The 14,231-nt window shown below is 47.2% G+C and overlaps 1 protein-coding gene across 5 annotated transcripts in view; it reads right to left on the reverse strand.

The window, feature by feature from the left end:
- Fanci (FA complementation group I) overlaps positions 1-14,231 on the reverse strand; it is a 60,126-nt gene that overhangs the window by 4,271 nt on the left and 41,624 nt on the right. For 2 of the 5 annotated variants that reach the window (XM_052160259.1, XM_052160291.1), the window contains 12 exons: positions 13,332-13,508; positions 13,137-13,258; positions 12,402-12,566; positions 11,375-11,554; positions 6,225-6,391; positions 5,134-5,210; positions 4,197-4,313; positions 1,502-1,553; positions 1,217-1,344; positions 1,067-1,135; positions 787-895; positions 449-636 (listed from right to left, as the gene is read on the reverse strand). In XM_052160259.1, the coding sequence (XP_052016219.1) occupies positions 449-636; positions 787-895; positions 1,067-1,135; positions 1,217-1,344; positions 1,502-1,553; positions 4,197-4,313; positions 5,134-5,210; positions 6,225-6,391; positions 11,375-11,554; positions 12,402-12,566; positions 13,137-13,258; positions 13,332-13,508 (1,551 nt within the window). The remainder of the gene's footprint in view (positions 1-448; positions 637-786; positions 896-1,066; positions 1,136-1,216; positions 1,345-1,501; positions 1,554-4,196; positions 4,314-5,133; positions 5,211-6,224; positions 6,392-11,374; positions 11,555-12,401; positions 12,567-13,136; positions 13,259-13,331; positions 13,509-14,231) is intronic. The other 3 variants (XM_052160282.1, XM_052160273.1, XM_052160267.1) reach the window with 3 other exon arrangements.

The following is a 14,231-nucleotide window of genomic DNA, read 5'->3' on the forward strand; positions in this document are numbered from 1 at the left end:
TATCCTTTTAGGACACCAGTAGAGAGGAAGGACTCCTGGCATCTCCAGCACAGTGGCTTAGCAGCCACAGCGGGCACCTGGAGATGCACGTTCTGGAGATGACCAACCAACCGCACACTGCCTGTGTTGTCCAAGTCCTTAGTCTAGATGCCCTCAGCTTTATGTGCATACTTTACCCAGTTCCTGTCAGTTTCTGAATTTACTGGGGACCTGAAATGTGTATGTACAACAAGAGTGTTTCATTCTCTGTCAGAGCCAAGCAAAGATCACTTAGATAATGCCAACAAGTCTTTCCCCCCTCCGGCCTGTGGAGAACACTACTAAGTATGGATCAAATGAAAACGACAGTGCCAATGACGATGTGGCAAGAGCTGCGTTCAGAGGCGCTGTGCACCTGGCCTGTGGGGACAGAAGGTGGTGGGACCCGGTTATCTACCAGGAAACTCACATATTTGATGAATGCTGTTAGGGTGCTGTAGATTTTGGACAGGTCCTTTAATAAAGTGTCTACACAGCTGCCGGATGGTAGGGCTGTCTGCACTAGCTCATGGAAGAATGTAACGAGCGTTCCCAGTTGCATGATGATAGCTTTCTCAATGAGAAGATTTGGTGGAACGGCTTGAGAAGAGGCATCTTCTGAAGAGAAATGCAATTGATGCACTTAAGTGTTATTTTGTAGTAAGGGAATGAAAGCAAACCACCCAGGAAAACCCGTTCAATGCTCTGCTCTTATGCAACGGTTGGCGCTGAGATTTTGGTAGGCTTGCCTGGCCTTACGCTCCCCACCTGGAGACATGTCACCTGAGAGAGTTTCCTGGTTCACCGAGCCTTTGATCTTGGTGATCAGCCAGTCCACTTCTTCTAGGACTTTCTCAGCCTGACTCAGAACAAGTAGCTGTGAAAAGAAGAATGTGTGGAATGGCCCACACTGCTGGGGCAGTAACATGCACCGCTTCCACGAGGACCTTACGGGCCTGAGGACAGAGGCCATGGTAACGGGCTTCTCAGATGGACTGGAGGGAAGGAAGGGCAGGGGCTACTTCCCATGGACTATGTCAAAACTTACACAGACAGTGGGGGCAGCCGTTCTCAAGTTCACCATAGCAAAGTGGTCTGTCTTCTCAATCTCTACATCCTGGTAAGGAAAGAGAGGTAAGACCTAAGACTGGAAGGCCACCCCTTGACCCCACTCCTCACATGGGATGCCACACTATACTTGATCTATGTCTCCCAGCTGCCCATGGATATCCTGGGACAAGTCACGAAGCAGGGTGACAGGACTCTTATATAAGACATGCAGGCTGAAGAACAGGTTCATCAAACTCTTGCAAAATGAGACATCCTCTAGAAGTGGGAAGGAAAGAAAGTTTGATACACTTAATGTTAGTGGCTTTTGCAGAATGGCCATGCTAGTGATAGTGTAAAGGGAATCTCCGCTAAGAGAATTTGGTGATGGCGATTTTGTATATAAAGCCTCCAGGAGGAGTGGCAGGGAACTCACCACGGCTGTATTCCTTGCAAATCTTAGATGTCCAGGATAACATCTGCACAAACTAAACAAAAGATTTTTAGTCGTTAAAGAAAAAGGTCCTGGGTATAGTAGCACTTGGGAGGCAGATCTCTGAGTAGGAGGCTAGCCTGATCTATATAGTGGATTCTAAGCTAGCCAGGGCCACAAAGTCAGACTCTGTCTTGGAAAATAAAAAGGAAAATGTTTTGTCAGAACAGAAGATTCTTAGTTCTTTTGAGGCCTAAGCAAATTACCTTCCAAAATCTGTGCCTGGACTTAATTGGTTCTATAAGAAAAGCATAAAAATGAGTTCAAACAGTGAGAAATATTGGCACTTCCTACAGCACGTGGCTGAATACCCAGTGCCCATGTCAATAAGGACTCCATGTGCTAAGATCTGGGCTTGAGTTCTCATCTCTGAGCTTCCTCGGCTGCAACCTTGATGGTCTGGGGCTACATATCCTAAGTCTTCAGATATTCTAAAGGCCACTGGTTAACAGAGAGGAACGGACAAAGATCCCAGCCATAGAACATCGCAGAGAACACCCACATTCGCTCGCACGCACGCACGGTTTTCTTAGGCAAAGCAGGCCAGAGGTCTTGGGGTAACAGGAATTTCAGACTTGCGGGCACAAAGGCACTGAGATGCAGTGACAGGCATAGACTAAAGATTTAGTTTCGGTTTGTTGGAGGGAAGATGGTCAGTTATGAGGTCAATAACTAAAAGGCCAGTCAGTCAGTCAGTAACTCATGATCTTCATGAACTAAACACCTCCAGAACTCCATGTCAATGAAGTAACTAGGACACAGACACACTCTGTGGCGAGAGTGGCCGGGTCTGGGGCAAGAATCTTTATTTGTATTTGCTTCCACAGGAAACTCTTGGAAGAGCCAGACAAGATCAGATGTTTTCTTGTTTAAGAAAAACACATGGAGGAGGTGAGTAGGGGGGACTAGTGCCTATAGACATCAGTACACTACAAAACCAAATTTGATAGGAGATAGAGACGGAGATAAATTGAGGAGTGCTTAGGACGGATGAGCTTGAGAGACAGGAGTATCCGAAACCTAAGGCTGTATGTCCTGTTCCTACTGCTGTAGAAGACATTCTGCCTGAGAAGGAAAGTCCTCTTTTCTTTCTTTCTTTTTTTTCTTTTTCTTTTTTTTTGGTTTTTTGGATTTAGTATTTTCGAGACCAAAGACCAAGAGTTAAAGGTCCTTCACTGAGGCAAGTCAGGGCAGGAAACTCGATGCAGAAACTGAAGCAAAGATTATGGAGGAGTGCTGCCCACTGGCTTGCTCTCTGTGGCTGTGCTCAGCATGCTTTCTTACAGAGCCCAGGACAACCTGCCCAGGGGTGGCACCACCTATAGGGGTTGGGGCTCACGCACATCAATTATTAACCAAGAAAATGCCCCCGCAGACCTGTCTGCAGGTCTTTTCTTCCCAGATGATTAGTTTGTCTCAAGTTAACAACTAAGCAGCTAGCCGGGCAGTGGTGGCGCACACCTTTAATCCCTGCACTTGGGAAACAGAGGTAGGCGGATTTCTGAGTTCAAGGCCAGCCTGGTCTACAGAGTGAGTTCCAGGACAGCCAGGGCTACACAGAGAAACCCTGTCTTGAAAAAAACCAAAAAACCAAAACAACTAAGCAGCACAGTTACCCTTAGCTACATAGTGAATTTAAAGCCAGACCAGACTACATGACGCCCTCTCTCTACTCTGAAGTTAAATGGGAAGGGTAGTGGTGAAGAGCAGATGGGATGGAATGTGGAATGGAAAGGGAACACTTCTCCCAGGCTAACCTGGGTTCAGGACATTAGGATCTGTCCCCCAGTGCTCAACCCTACGACCACGGGTGACAGTCTCTCAGGGAGCAGACGTTTCTGGAGGTGACATGAGGAGCCCTGCCTCCCTAGGGCTTCAACAGAACACGGGGAGCTATGGAAGGATTGCTAGCTCCTAGGGTATCCTTTACCATCCTGGAGATACTACTGTTGAACTGAACAGACCCTCCAGAATGGCCCTTCTCTGGTTCTTTTTGTGTGAACACTTATATAGTAATCTAAGAATGTGTACACATGCCTACACATACACACATAGACCCCATCTCTACGGGTCTTTCTACTCTGGGATCGTGCTCACATTCGATAACTTATCATGTGTTAAATTCTCCTCAATTTTCACTTTTTCCCTATGACATCCAATTGATGAACTTCAGCCACCTTTACGACTAAGGCTGTCATTTCAGAAATGGCAAAAGCATCAAGCAGCACAAGGGGTGGAAGACCACCAGGCTGAGAAGGCCGAGAGCAGCAAAGCAAGACCAGTCTGATAGAAACAGTGCTTACAGCTGACAGAATGGACAAAACCAGAATGCTCTGACAGAAACACTACATAGGCCAGGCAGTACTGGTGCCTGAGTAGCCAGCACTCAGGAAGCAAGGCACTTGGATCTCTATGATTTCGAGGCCAGCCTGGTCAACATAGGAAAAGACACACCCTTCAGAAGATTACTTAGCTTTGGACCCTCCTTTGGACTACAGGCAGGCACCAACACACCAGATTGATGTGGTGCTGGCAAGCCAGCGTCCTACCCACTAGCTCCATCTCAGCCTAGATGTCTGCTTTTGTGATGAGACCATTCTTGTCTTCTGAGGCGTGCGGGATGGGACTGAAGCAGTACCTGAGGGGAGGTGGGTTCCAGCAGCTTGGACAGGGTGGAGAGAACCGTAAGGAGCAGGAGGGCTTCTTTGCTGTTAAAATCTTCCTCTTCGCTGCTAAGCAGATTCAACAAGGATCTCTGTGAAAGAAATGGAGATACAGATAGGGAGGCATGTTTGTATCAGGGAAAAGACATCTAGTCAGAAAGCCTCATGGCTGGGAGAGAACAAATTCAGAGCTATGTTATTACAAGAGGATAAAATCTGAGGGGGAAAACAAACCCAACCCTGGATCGAACAGCAGTTTTCTGTTTCAACAGTAAGCTGGAGAACTCTCTTGAAAACTAGGGTGCCTGCAGTACACATGAGGAGCAAACTGCAGTTTCTGGTGGGTCTCTTCTTAGAGCTGGGACTTAGCAGGCACCTCAGGGTTAGCCATGACCTCAGGGTTAGCCATGCCCCAAACTCAGCTCTCCCAACTCCTGTGCCTGGACAATGGAACCGATTTGTGCCTGGCAGTCTTCCTGACTACAATGGAGCTCCCTACAGCAGTGTTTTGCCTCTCTGTTCCTGCTATATGTGCTCCAGCAACAAGTCCTGGGATGTGTTAGTAATGTTAACATTATTTAAGAAATCTTATAAATGGAACACACTGATACTCTGACAATGACTGATGAGAAACTTATGGCTTCACTTTGCCGGTCCCTGTATTAGACAAGGCCAAACCATACCACATGATCAAAGCCAAAATGCCTGCCTCCAGGACAGTGGCTTCCTCTTTATGTCCCCGTGAAGGATGACCCTTATGGGCCACAAGTTCTGCCTGCTGGATCCTCACTAGGCTCTTTCCAAACATAACACCTCTCAGTCTGAGATCTGCCTGTCCTCCTGTCTGGCTCCGCTCCTCGATTTCCAAGGACCAGGAAGAGTTTAACACAGCCACCTCCTGAAGCCTCTCACCTGAAATTGCCGGATCTGGAATGAGGCCCTCTGAGTGACAGTGACACCTGCTTCTTCTTCTTCTGTGCCCATGACATCTGGAAATGGAAACAATCTTATCTTTTTTCAAACTGACTGGGGCTTTGTTGTTGCTGTTCTGTTTTCTTGAGACAAGGTCAAACTAAATAATCCAACTCAGCCTGGAATTTCCTGTGTAGCCCCAAACCTACGACCCTCTTGTGTCAGCTTCCTGAATGCTGGGATGATAGGCCTATAACATGATCCCCAGTTCTCCCCCTCTTCTCACACACACGCTGGTACTAGGGACTGAACCTACGTCCTTCCGGGAGCGAGGCCAGCACTACCACCAATGTGAGTCTCAGCACTCTTGTTACAATCCCCTTGGAACTGGAGTTGCAAATGTGTCCTGGGAATCAAATCCAGGTCCTCCGGAAAAGCAGCCAGTGTTCTTAAAACTGCTACAAAGACCACTCTGGCCTCAAATTTGTGACACTCTTCCTGCTTCTCCCCCTTGAGCGCCAGGTTTATATGCATGCACCACACATCCCAACCAATACTTAGGTACTTACTATGTGCCAAGTCTGGTCTCAACTTGTAATCCTGACTCAGCTTCCCAAGTATGGGGATTACAGGTCTGAGGCACCATATCTGGGGATAGCTAAAATTTTAGAAAGCCAAAACAAGGTCTGAAGGCTGACTTAAATGTGTTTCTAAATTATACTTTCTTTTTTTGAGGGGTTAGCAGAGATAGAGATAGGGTCTCCTTGTAACTCCGTGTTGTCCTGGCTGTCCTAGAACTCACTAAGTCAACCAGGCTGGTGTCGGATTCACAGAGCTCTGTCTGCCTGACTCCCGAGCGCTGGGCTGACGGTGTGTGCCACCATGACTGGCTATAAGTGTCAGGTTGTTAATGCCGTTTCCCTCCTCCTGTCACTCCCTGCACTGAGCGCCAATCCAGAACCCACTAGATGCCACTCCTCAGTGGCATGAGGGCTCCTCTCAGGGCTCCTCTGCTAGGTAAACAAATAGATTCAAGGGACCCGGCTACAGAGAAGCCCAGAGCCAGCCATTTATGGCACTGTGATGCCTACCCAGAGCCTGGAGAAACTGCTGGACCTTGGGCTGATAGAACTGCTGCACAGCACTGAGTATCTTCTGCAAACCCTCCAAGCACAGCAGCGAGATGCTCTTTCCCTTCTCTTTCTTCCCCGACTCCTCCACAGAGGTAGGAATTGACGTGTATCTCCACAGTAAGACCCTGCGGAGTGGGAAATGTTCGGTCACCCTCCAAGCAGCTCTCCATCATTGGTCTCATGTCTGTTCCCACGCATGTGCTTTATAACTCACTGTATGCAACTGCACGTGTAAGACTGGAGCTCCATGGTCCGGCATGTATGACAGATTTACCTCTTGCTGCAAACGTCAGTGGATAGTGTCCCTTTGTTTTACATTAATCAGGGTCTCACTACCTAGGTCTGTCTCTTTAAAAACCCCTTTTCCTTTTTACATTTTATGCATATGAATGTTTTGCTAGCTTGCATGTCTGTGGACCATGTGTGTGCAGTGCCTGCAGAAGAAGGTACCACATCCCCAGGACTGAGTTTCAGTCAGTTTTGAGCCACTGTGTGGGTGCTGGGCATAGCACAGGGTGGTCTGGAAGAGCAGCCTCACCTCAGAGCCATCCCCAGCCAGGCTTGCCTTACGCTTGTTGTGTCGTCAAGAATAAGTTTGAACCTCTGATCATCTTAGTGCTGGGAGAGTGGGCTTGTGCCAACCCACCTGGCTTTACATGCTGCTGGAGGTTTAAGCCAGGGCCTCACGCTGCTCTGTAAGCTTTCTTAACTGAGCGAAATCCTCAGCCCCTATTCTGTCTCTATAGCTAAGTAGTATTCAGTCTACTGTAGGGACCTAACAGTCTGTTCATTCATCCTTTTCTTTAAAATTAAAAAAAAAACATAACCCATGCAATGTGTGCATAGGGAGAATAAATATCCTAGTGTGCTAGTTGAATGCCAAGAAGGCCAGAACGGGCACTGTGTCCCCTGAGGCTGGAGCCAACAGGCAGTTGTGAGCAACTTGACCACGCAGGTGCTCAGGATGGCTACCTCCTCCCCGCCCATCTTTTTGCTTTACTTAGCAGTGTTGTAACTTTCCCATATCCTTCTCCCCTTCACGCAGTCACTCTTCTTGATACATTTTCTTTACTACTGGGCACTCTTCTTTCCTTTTCCTGACCCCCTTCCCTCTGACTAGGTGTCTCCCTCCCCTTTTGTGAGTTTAAAACAAACAAACATAGAAACAAACAAATGCCAACCCTTTACGTACTTATTCCCTTTCTCAGGTTTACCTCATCTTATTTGGATTACTGAGAAATCATTTCTATTATTCACCCCTACCTTTTCCATAATTCCTTGCTCTTTCCCTCTTTCTAAGTCTTGTCACCTCTCTTACCTTTACTTTTGAACTTCCTTCCGTTTCCCCTCTCCTCTGCCTTTTCTCTCCGTCACTTACTATTTTATATTTGCCTTAAATAATTTTTTAGCTTTGCTGCTTGCTGGTCTCCAGTCCCACGCGTGAGTGGACTTCAGTGGATTTTAAGTGGATTTCTCTTCTCATACAGTTTGATGCTGTTACTGTCGTAACTTTCTCCTTTGTGATTACAACTGGGGACAGCTGCTTACCATGGGTACTGGGATCTGAAGGTGGGTTCTCTGCAAGAACAGCATATGCTGTAGACTGCTGAGCCCCTCCCGCAAACCCTCTAAAAAGGTTTTGCCTGAATGTATATATGAGTACCACCTATGTCTGGTGCCTGTGCAGGCCAGGGGAAGGAGTCAGATCCCCTGGCACTGCAGACGGTCGTGGGCCGTCATGTGGATGGGGGTGAACGAATTATAGAGTCCTCTCCAAGAGCAGCAAGTGAGCCTCCTCTCTAGCCCATTCTTGTCTTTTTTGAGCTACAACCTCACACAATAGTTTAAGCTTGAAATCCACTACACAGCTCAGGTTCCTGGCAATCATATCTCACCTTCTGAGTTCCAGGATTACAGGTGTGAGCTACTATAACAACCCTAAACTTCATTTTTAAAACATTTACTTTGTGTGTGTGTGTGTGTGTGTGTGTGTGTGTGTGTGTGTGTGTGTGTGTGTGTGTGTATGTGTATGTGTATGCATATGACTTGGGTGCAGAGATCAGAGGTCACACTAAAACTTTGGTTTCAAGGATCAGACTCAGGTTTGGTGACAAGTGACTTTAACCCACTATGCCACCCTGTCAGCACCTAAAGTTTTTAATGATTATCACTGTTATCTAAGGGACGCTGGCCACCCTGAGCATGACAACATGGCCCTGCCAGACTCTGCTCTTCTCCCCAGTCCCTCTGCCTTGCTAAAGCTGTTAGATTACACTCCTAAACCTACTCACCACGGTCTAGTCCCTTATTTGGCTACGCCTTCCTCCTGAAGCCAACCACCAAGGTCCAGCTATCGAGTGTTAAAGTCCAGCAACCCAAAGCCCCCTATGGCTAACCCAATTAACACGCCCAATCAAAACCTCAGCCTAACATGGATTTTAAATACATAAATTTACATTTATACATTTACAAATATAAATTGTCATTTTCTTATGGGCCACCTCTCTATCCAGAGGCAGTCCTTTGGCCCCTGGGACAAATATCCTTCTGCCTTCTCCCTTGTCCCCTCCCCTTCTCCCTCATCCTCTATTTCCTGTCTTTGTCTCTTGTTCCCTGTCCTTTGTCCCTCCAGCAAATAAGCCTCCTTTGTGCTGAGAACTCAGTCTTGGATGTCTTGTGCTGATACTGATCCCTTCCGTTATTATTGTTTTTAAATTATCATCCATTAAAAAATAACTTGAGAGGGCTGGTGAGATGGCTCAGAGGTTAAGAGCACTGACCGCTCTTTTAAAGGACCTGAGTTCAATGCCCAGCAACTACATGGTGGCTCACAGCTATTTGTAATGAGGTCTGATGCCCTCTTCTGGTGTGTCTGAAGATATCTACAGTGTGCTCACATACATAAAATAAATAAATCAATCTTTAAAAAAAATAACTTGAGAGCTAAAGACATGGCTTAGTGAGTCAAGTATTTACCATACAAGTGTGAGAACCACAGCTCAGATATCCAGCACTGACATACCACATCCAGGTAGATGTAGCCTGCCTTTAACCCCGGTGCTTGGGAGGCAGAGGCAGCGTGTGCTGGCTAGCTAGACTAGCCAAACTGATGGGCTCCCAATTCAGAGAGAAAAAGTACCTCAGCAGCAAGTAAAGAGCAATTGAGGAAGACATCCAGTGTCAACTTCTGGCCTCCACATGCATATACTTATATGTACACACACCTACATATACACACATGACACATGAAAACCACACACATAGAAACACAGACGCAGGGCTGCAGAGATGGCTCAGTGGTTAAGAGCACTGATTGCTCTTCCGAAGGTCCTGAGTTCAATTCCTAGCAACCACGTGGTGGCTCACAATCATCCATAATGAGATCTGATGCCCTTGTCTGGTATGTCTGAAGATAGCTACAGTGTACTTACACATAATAATAAATAAATTATTAAAAAAAGAGAAATGCTGTCCAGAAATGCTGACCTGGCACAGAGTCCTGTTTCTCTTAAAAAAAACAAAACAAAACAAAACAAAACAAAAAAAAAAAAAAAAACCACAGACACACACACACACACACACACACACACACACACACACACGCACGCAAAAATATTTGATCTCCAGGGTAGAGGCCAGGGGCTTGGGAGGACCCTAGTTTCCCTGTTGTGAGAACAAAGTTAGCAGATGACCCGCTCAGAAGGGCACAGCCCTCAGGAAGCTGTTGGTGCCCTAGAGGGTGGGAACGCATGCCTGGGTCACGCTGCTGGACAGGAAGAGTGCGGAGGGGCACAGGGGGCTCTGCTGTGACAGGTGACTGCTCCTGGACTGGAGTCCCAGGCCCAGAGGCTGTTTATAGAAAACAGAAAGAAGCCAAGCCCCTATTTTAAAGTGTCTGTCTGTCTGTGGGTACATGCATGTGTGAGTACTGGACCTGGTGGCTGGGATCTTCCTGGTGTGAGTGTTGAGAACTGAATTGGATGGTCCCCAGGCAGCAGCTGTCTCTGAGAATGGAAGCTGCCATTTTGGAGGGAAGCTCCTTAAGACACAGGGTGTTAAAGAGGAGGTGAGACAGCTGATGCTGAGGATGGTGGTGAAACGGCAGGATCTTCTAGGGAAGGTAAAATACTTCATCCATCAGGCAATCTCCTAAAGCTCAGGAAGTAAACAATTCAAAATACCCAAAGGAAATCCCTGAAACCGGCTAGATTCACTAGGCCCCTCCCTCTCATTCCTGTTCCTGTAAGTAACCCCAAACCCATATTCCTGTAAGTAACCCCAATAAAGATCACTGGTTCACTAAACTGAATTTCGGTGGTCTTATTTTGGTCTGGCATCAAGTTCTTATCTGGGATGAGTAGACTTTCATTCAACCTCCTCAGAGATTGTGCCACACAATAGCAGTCAGTGTTTGGTTTGTAACTCCTGAGCCATCCTCTAGCCCCTGTGGTATACTCTGATCAAAGTACTCTGTGCACACGAAGAGGATGTTTGTGGAAGCCGGCACTGTGCGGTCAACAGATATCAGCGCAGTCAAGAGGGATAAGAACGCTGTTCAGGTCTCTGCCTCATTACAACTTTTTGTCTATTTCTTTCAGTTTTATTGTCTTTTAAGAAAGATGTTACTTCATTTTAAATTAGGTGTATATCTATGTGTGGATACATGAATGTGAGTGCAGACGTCTGCTGGGTCCAGAGAAGGCCATTGGATCCCTCTAGATCGGGCATTAGAGCAGACTGGGAAGCACCTGGTAAAGGTGCGAGGGATTGAACCACGGTCCTCTACAAGAACAGTGTACACTCTTAGGCCATTGCCCTAGGCTACTTATTTATTTGCTTTAAGCATTTTTATCCTGTTATCAGGTGCACGTCCATTTAGGCTCATCATGCTTACTTTAAACACAATTCAATCACGCTGTAATAATATCCTCATCCTTCCTGGGAGCACAGCAACATTTTATGAGACAAAAAATCCACACAAAACAATCAAGACTCATGACAAGAAACTACATTTTGTTCCAAATACGTGCCCAATGGTCCTGTCCAGAGCTTCTCGGAGAACTCACAGCAAAGAGCTAGCAGACCGTTTGAGGGTAAGAGTGGCTTACCGAGTTATGTCACAGAGGTTCTGAAAGATCCTGTCTGGGTTCTGGCCATCGGGACCACTCACGCGCCCTGTTCGTATCAGCTGCTGTACCTTCTGCAGAGCGACGTTCACTGCATAGTGCATAAACTCGCTGCTGGACCGCAGGATAGACAGGCTCTCTTCATGACTCTGGATGCTATCTCTAGAGAGAGATGGTGGTGTGGTCAGTAAACCGGCGCCTGGGAGGCTCAAACAGAAGGGCCGACTGGGTGACCACACACGATCCTGTCCGAAGAGCAAAGGGCCGGGGATGCAGCTAAGCAGCACGCGCCTGCCTGACACCCTCACGCTGTGCACCACCTCACACACAACAGGGGAAGGGCATCTCCCTACCGCTGCTCCGGTCTGGAATTAGGCTTTCTAGAGACTTCAGAACTGTTGCACTCAGCGAGCTCTGAATGGAAGATTCTAGACAGAATAAGCCTGAGTCATTGCCAGGGCTGCACTAATTCATTCTGCACATTGTCACCTCAGTTCCTGCCTCACCCCAGGATTCCCTCACACTTCAGTGAAATCAAAGCCCTTTGTTATTTAGTTCAGTTTTCCCCTTTCTTCCCCCTTTGAGCCTTCGTGTCTGAGCTACTTAAGATTTTCTTACACCACCACTAAATTCATCCTTCTTGCTCTTTGTTTCAAGGCTTCTAATTGGCTTTAATAATTCTGGACGTGGTGGTGCACGCCATTAATTCCAGCACTCGGGAGGCAGAGGCAGGTGGATTTCTGTGAGTTTGAGGCCAGCCCGGTCTACAAAGCAAGTTCTAGATTAGCCAGGCTACACAGAGAAAACCCTGTCTTAAAGAACAACAATTTTGAGGGACACCCTCCCTCTGTAGAATGGTCACCTTGGGTTAATGCAACTTTGATGTCTAGGAAATCAAAAGCTCCTAACATATTTCCTATTGTATGTTGATACAGCAAGAACTGTGGATGTGAACCGGGCGACACAGAAGACGGGGTGCACACTCTCCTTACTGAAGTGCAGGTCTTACCTGAAGAGAGCAGTGAGAAGCTCAGACACAAACTTCATGGACAGAAGACTATCGCTGGCCTTACTGGCCATCTTAGCTTTGCCTTTACCAGCTTTTTCACTGAGAATGTCAGAGAACTTCTTGTAACATGTGAAGAGGCTCAGGATCTCCTCAAACTTACTCTTGCTGCGTAACAGGAAGAGAAAGAGACGAGTGTCAGTGCCAGGCACTTTGGTTTCAGACAGTGAGGAGACTGCAATGTGCCCTCAGGCGTCCTATGCTAGACACAGCACTGCGAGGTAACATAACAGTGGACCCTCATTAGCAAGGTTCTCCCAAGCCACAGCAACCTCTCAGAGCCTTTTCTTCTTTCCCCTTGTTCCCAAAGACCATGGAAGGCCTGTACTACCACTAATGGAATGTTTGCAGTCATTTTGAACTCAGCAGTACGTGAACCACAGGTTCTGTGAACTGTGAGTAAATGAAAGCTTGCAGGGACACGAAATTCACAGGCCCGGAGGAAAGCGCATCGTTTGATTTATTTAGACACCATTAGCCGGGCATGGTAGCACATGCCTGAGTTTGAGGCCAGCCTGGTCTACATGGAGAGTTCTAGGCTATCGTGGGATATGCAATGAGACCCTGTCTAAAAAAAGCCAAAAGAAAGAGAAAAAGACATGCGATTATCATCTTTGGTCCTTTCATGTCTAACATAATACCAGAGCAAACTCTATGAAGGGTCACAGTAATCCTTACCTGAAGTTACTTATGGAGAAATTATATTCCATTAAAACTTCACACACTCCCATTACGAGACATGCACAGATATTATTCTTGATGCCGACATTAGTGCTCTGAGAGAAATCTGCTGATTTATCCTAAAAGACAAATACAAATTACCGTGGAACCAAAGCCTCCATTGGTCTGTACATCCAAGGACTTAGCAATTACCAGCTCAAAGTCTTCTAGCTCACTCTTGATCATTCTGACAGTAATGGACTCCAACATATCATCCAGCTCATGGTACAATTCCTCCTCCTCCTCCTCTCCTTCATCTCCTTGCTGCAGGGGGACTACTCTGTTCTTGTACCAGGCCAAGCAATGCTGAATGCAAGACAGCAGATGGTCCTGGAGAAGAAAATAAACCATGGCACCCTATGAAACTGTTACGAGGCTCGTGTTATTTGCTGGCGACACACAGCAGGTCCGTCTGAGTTAACGAAGCTGGAGAGGCTGAGTGAACTAAGGCATTTCCCACACCCTTCCCCAGAAGGAGCTCACACCGTTAGAGCCCCATTGTGAAGCTAAACAGCTTCTAGTTCGCATGCCCTGAAAGCCATTCTAAAAAAAGGGATTTATGCTGAGGGAACCTTGGGGACACCAACACACAGCCTCAGAAGGACGCTTGGGACATCTCATGGCACTGAAGCTACATTAAGGAAGACTCAGCTATCCCCATCCCTTGCCTGAGTCCTAAGTCACTTGTGGGTGGTTCACTTTTTGCCATCCCTCAACCTGAGTCCTAAGTCACTTGTGGGTGGTTTACTTTTTGCCATCCCTTCCCACCTTTCTGAAGCTAGGTGAGGACAGAGAGGGTCATCCCAGTTCCTCCTGAGTGCACAGAGGAACTCAACTGAGGCCATGAGCTCCCTGCAGACTGGGGAAGCAGGTCTGTTCACTTCCCCATGCGTCACTACTTCCATCGGTGTATAACCAAGCGACTGTAAGTGACAGACAGGACTCTCAGGAAGAGGCGGTTGTCAGGAACCACTTGACCCAGAGATCCAAAGTCGGGGCTGGAGGAGGCGCGACAGTCGCACTCGCTTCTCCTAGAGGATCTGGGTTCAGCTT

The sequence above is a fragment of the Apodemus sylvaticus genome, chromosome 1, assembly GCF_947179515.1.
Source record: "Apodemus sylvaticus chromosome 1, mApoSyl1.1, whole genome shotgun sequence".
Lineage (NCBI taxonomy): Eukaryota > Metazoa > Chordata > Mammalia > Rodentia > Muridae > Apodemus > Apodemus sylvaticus.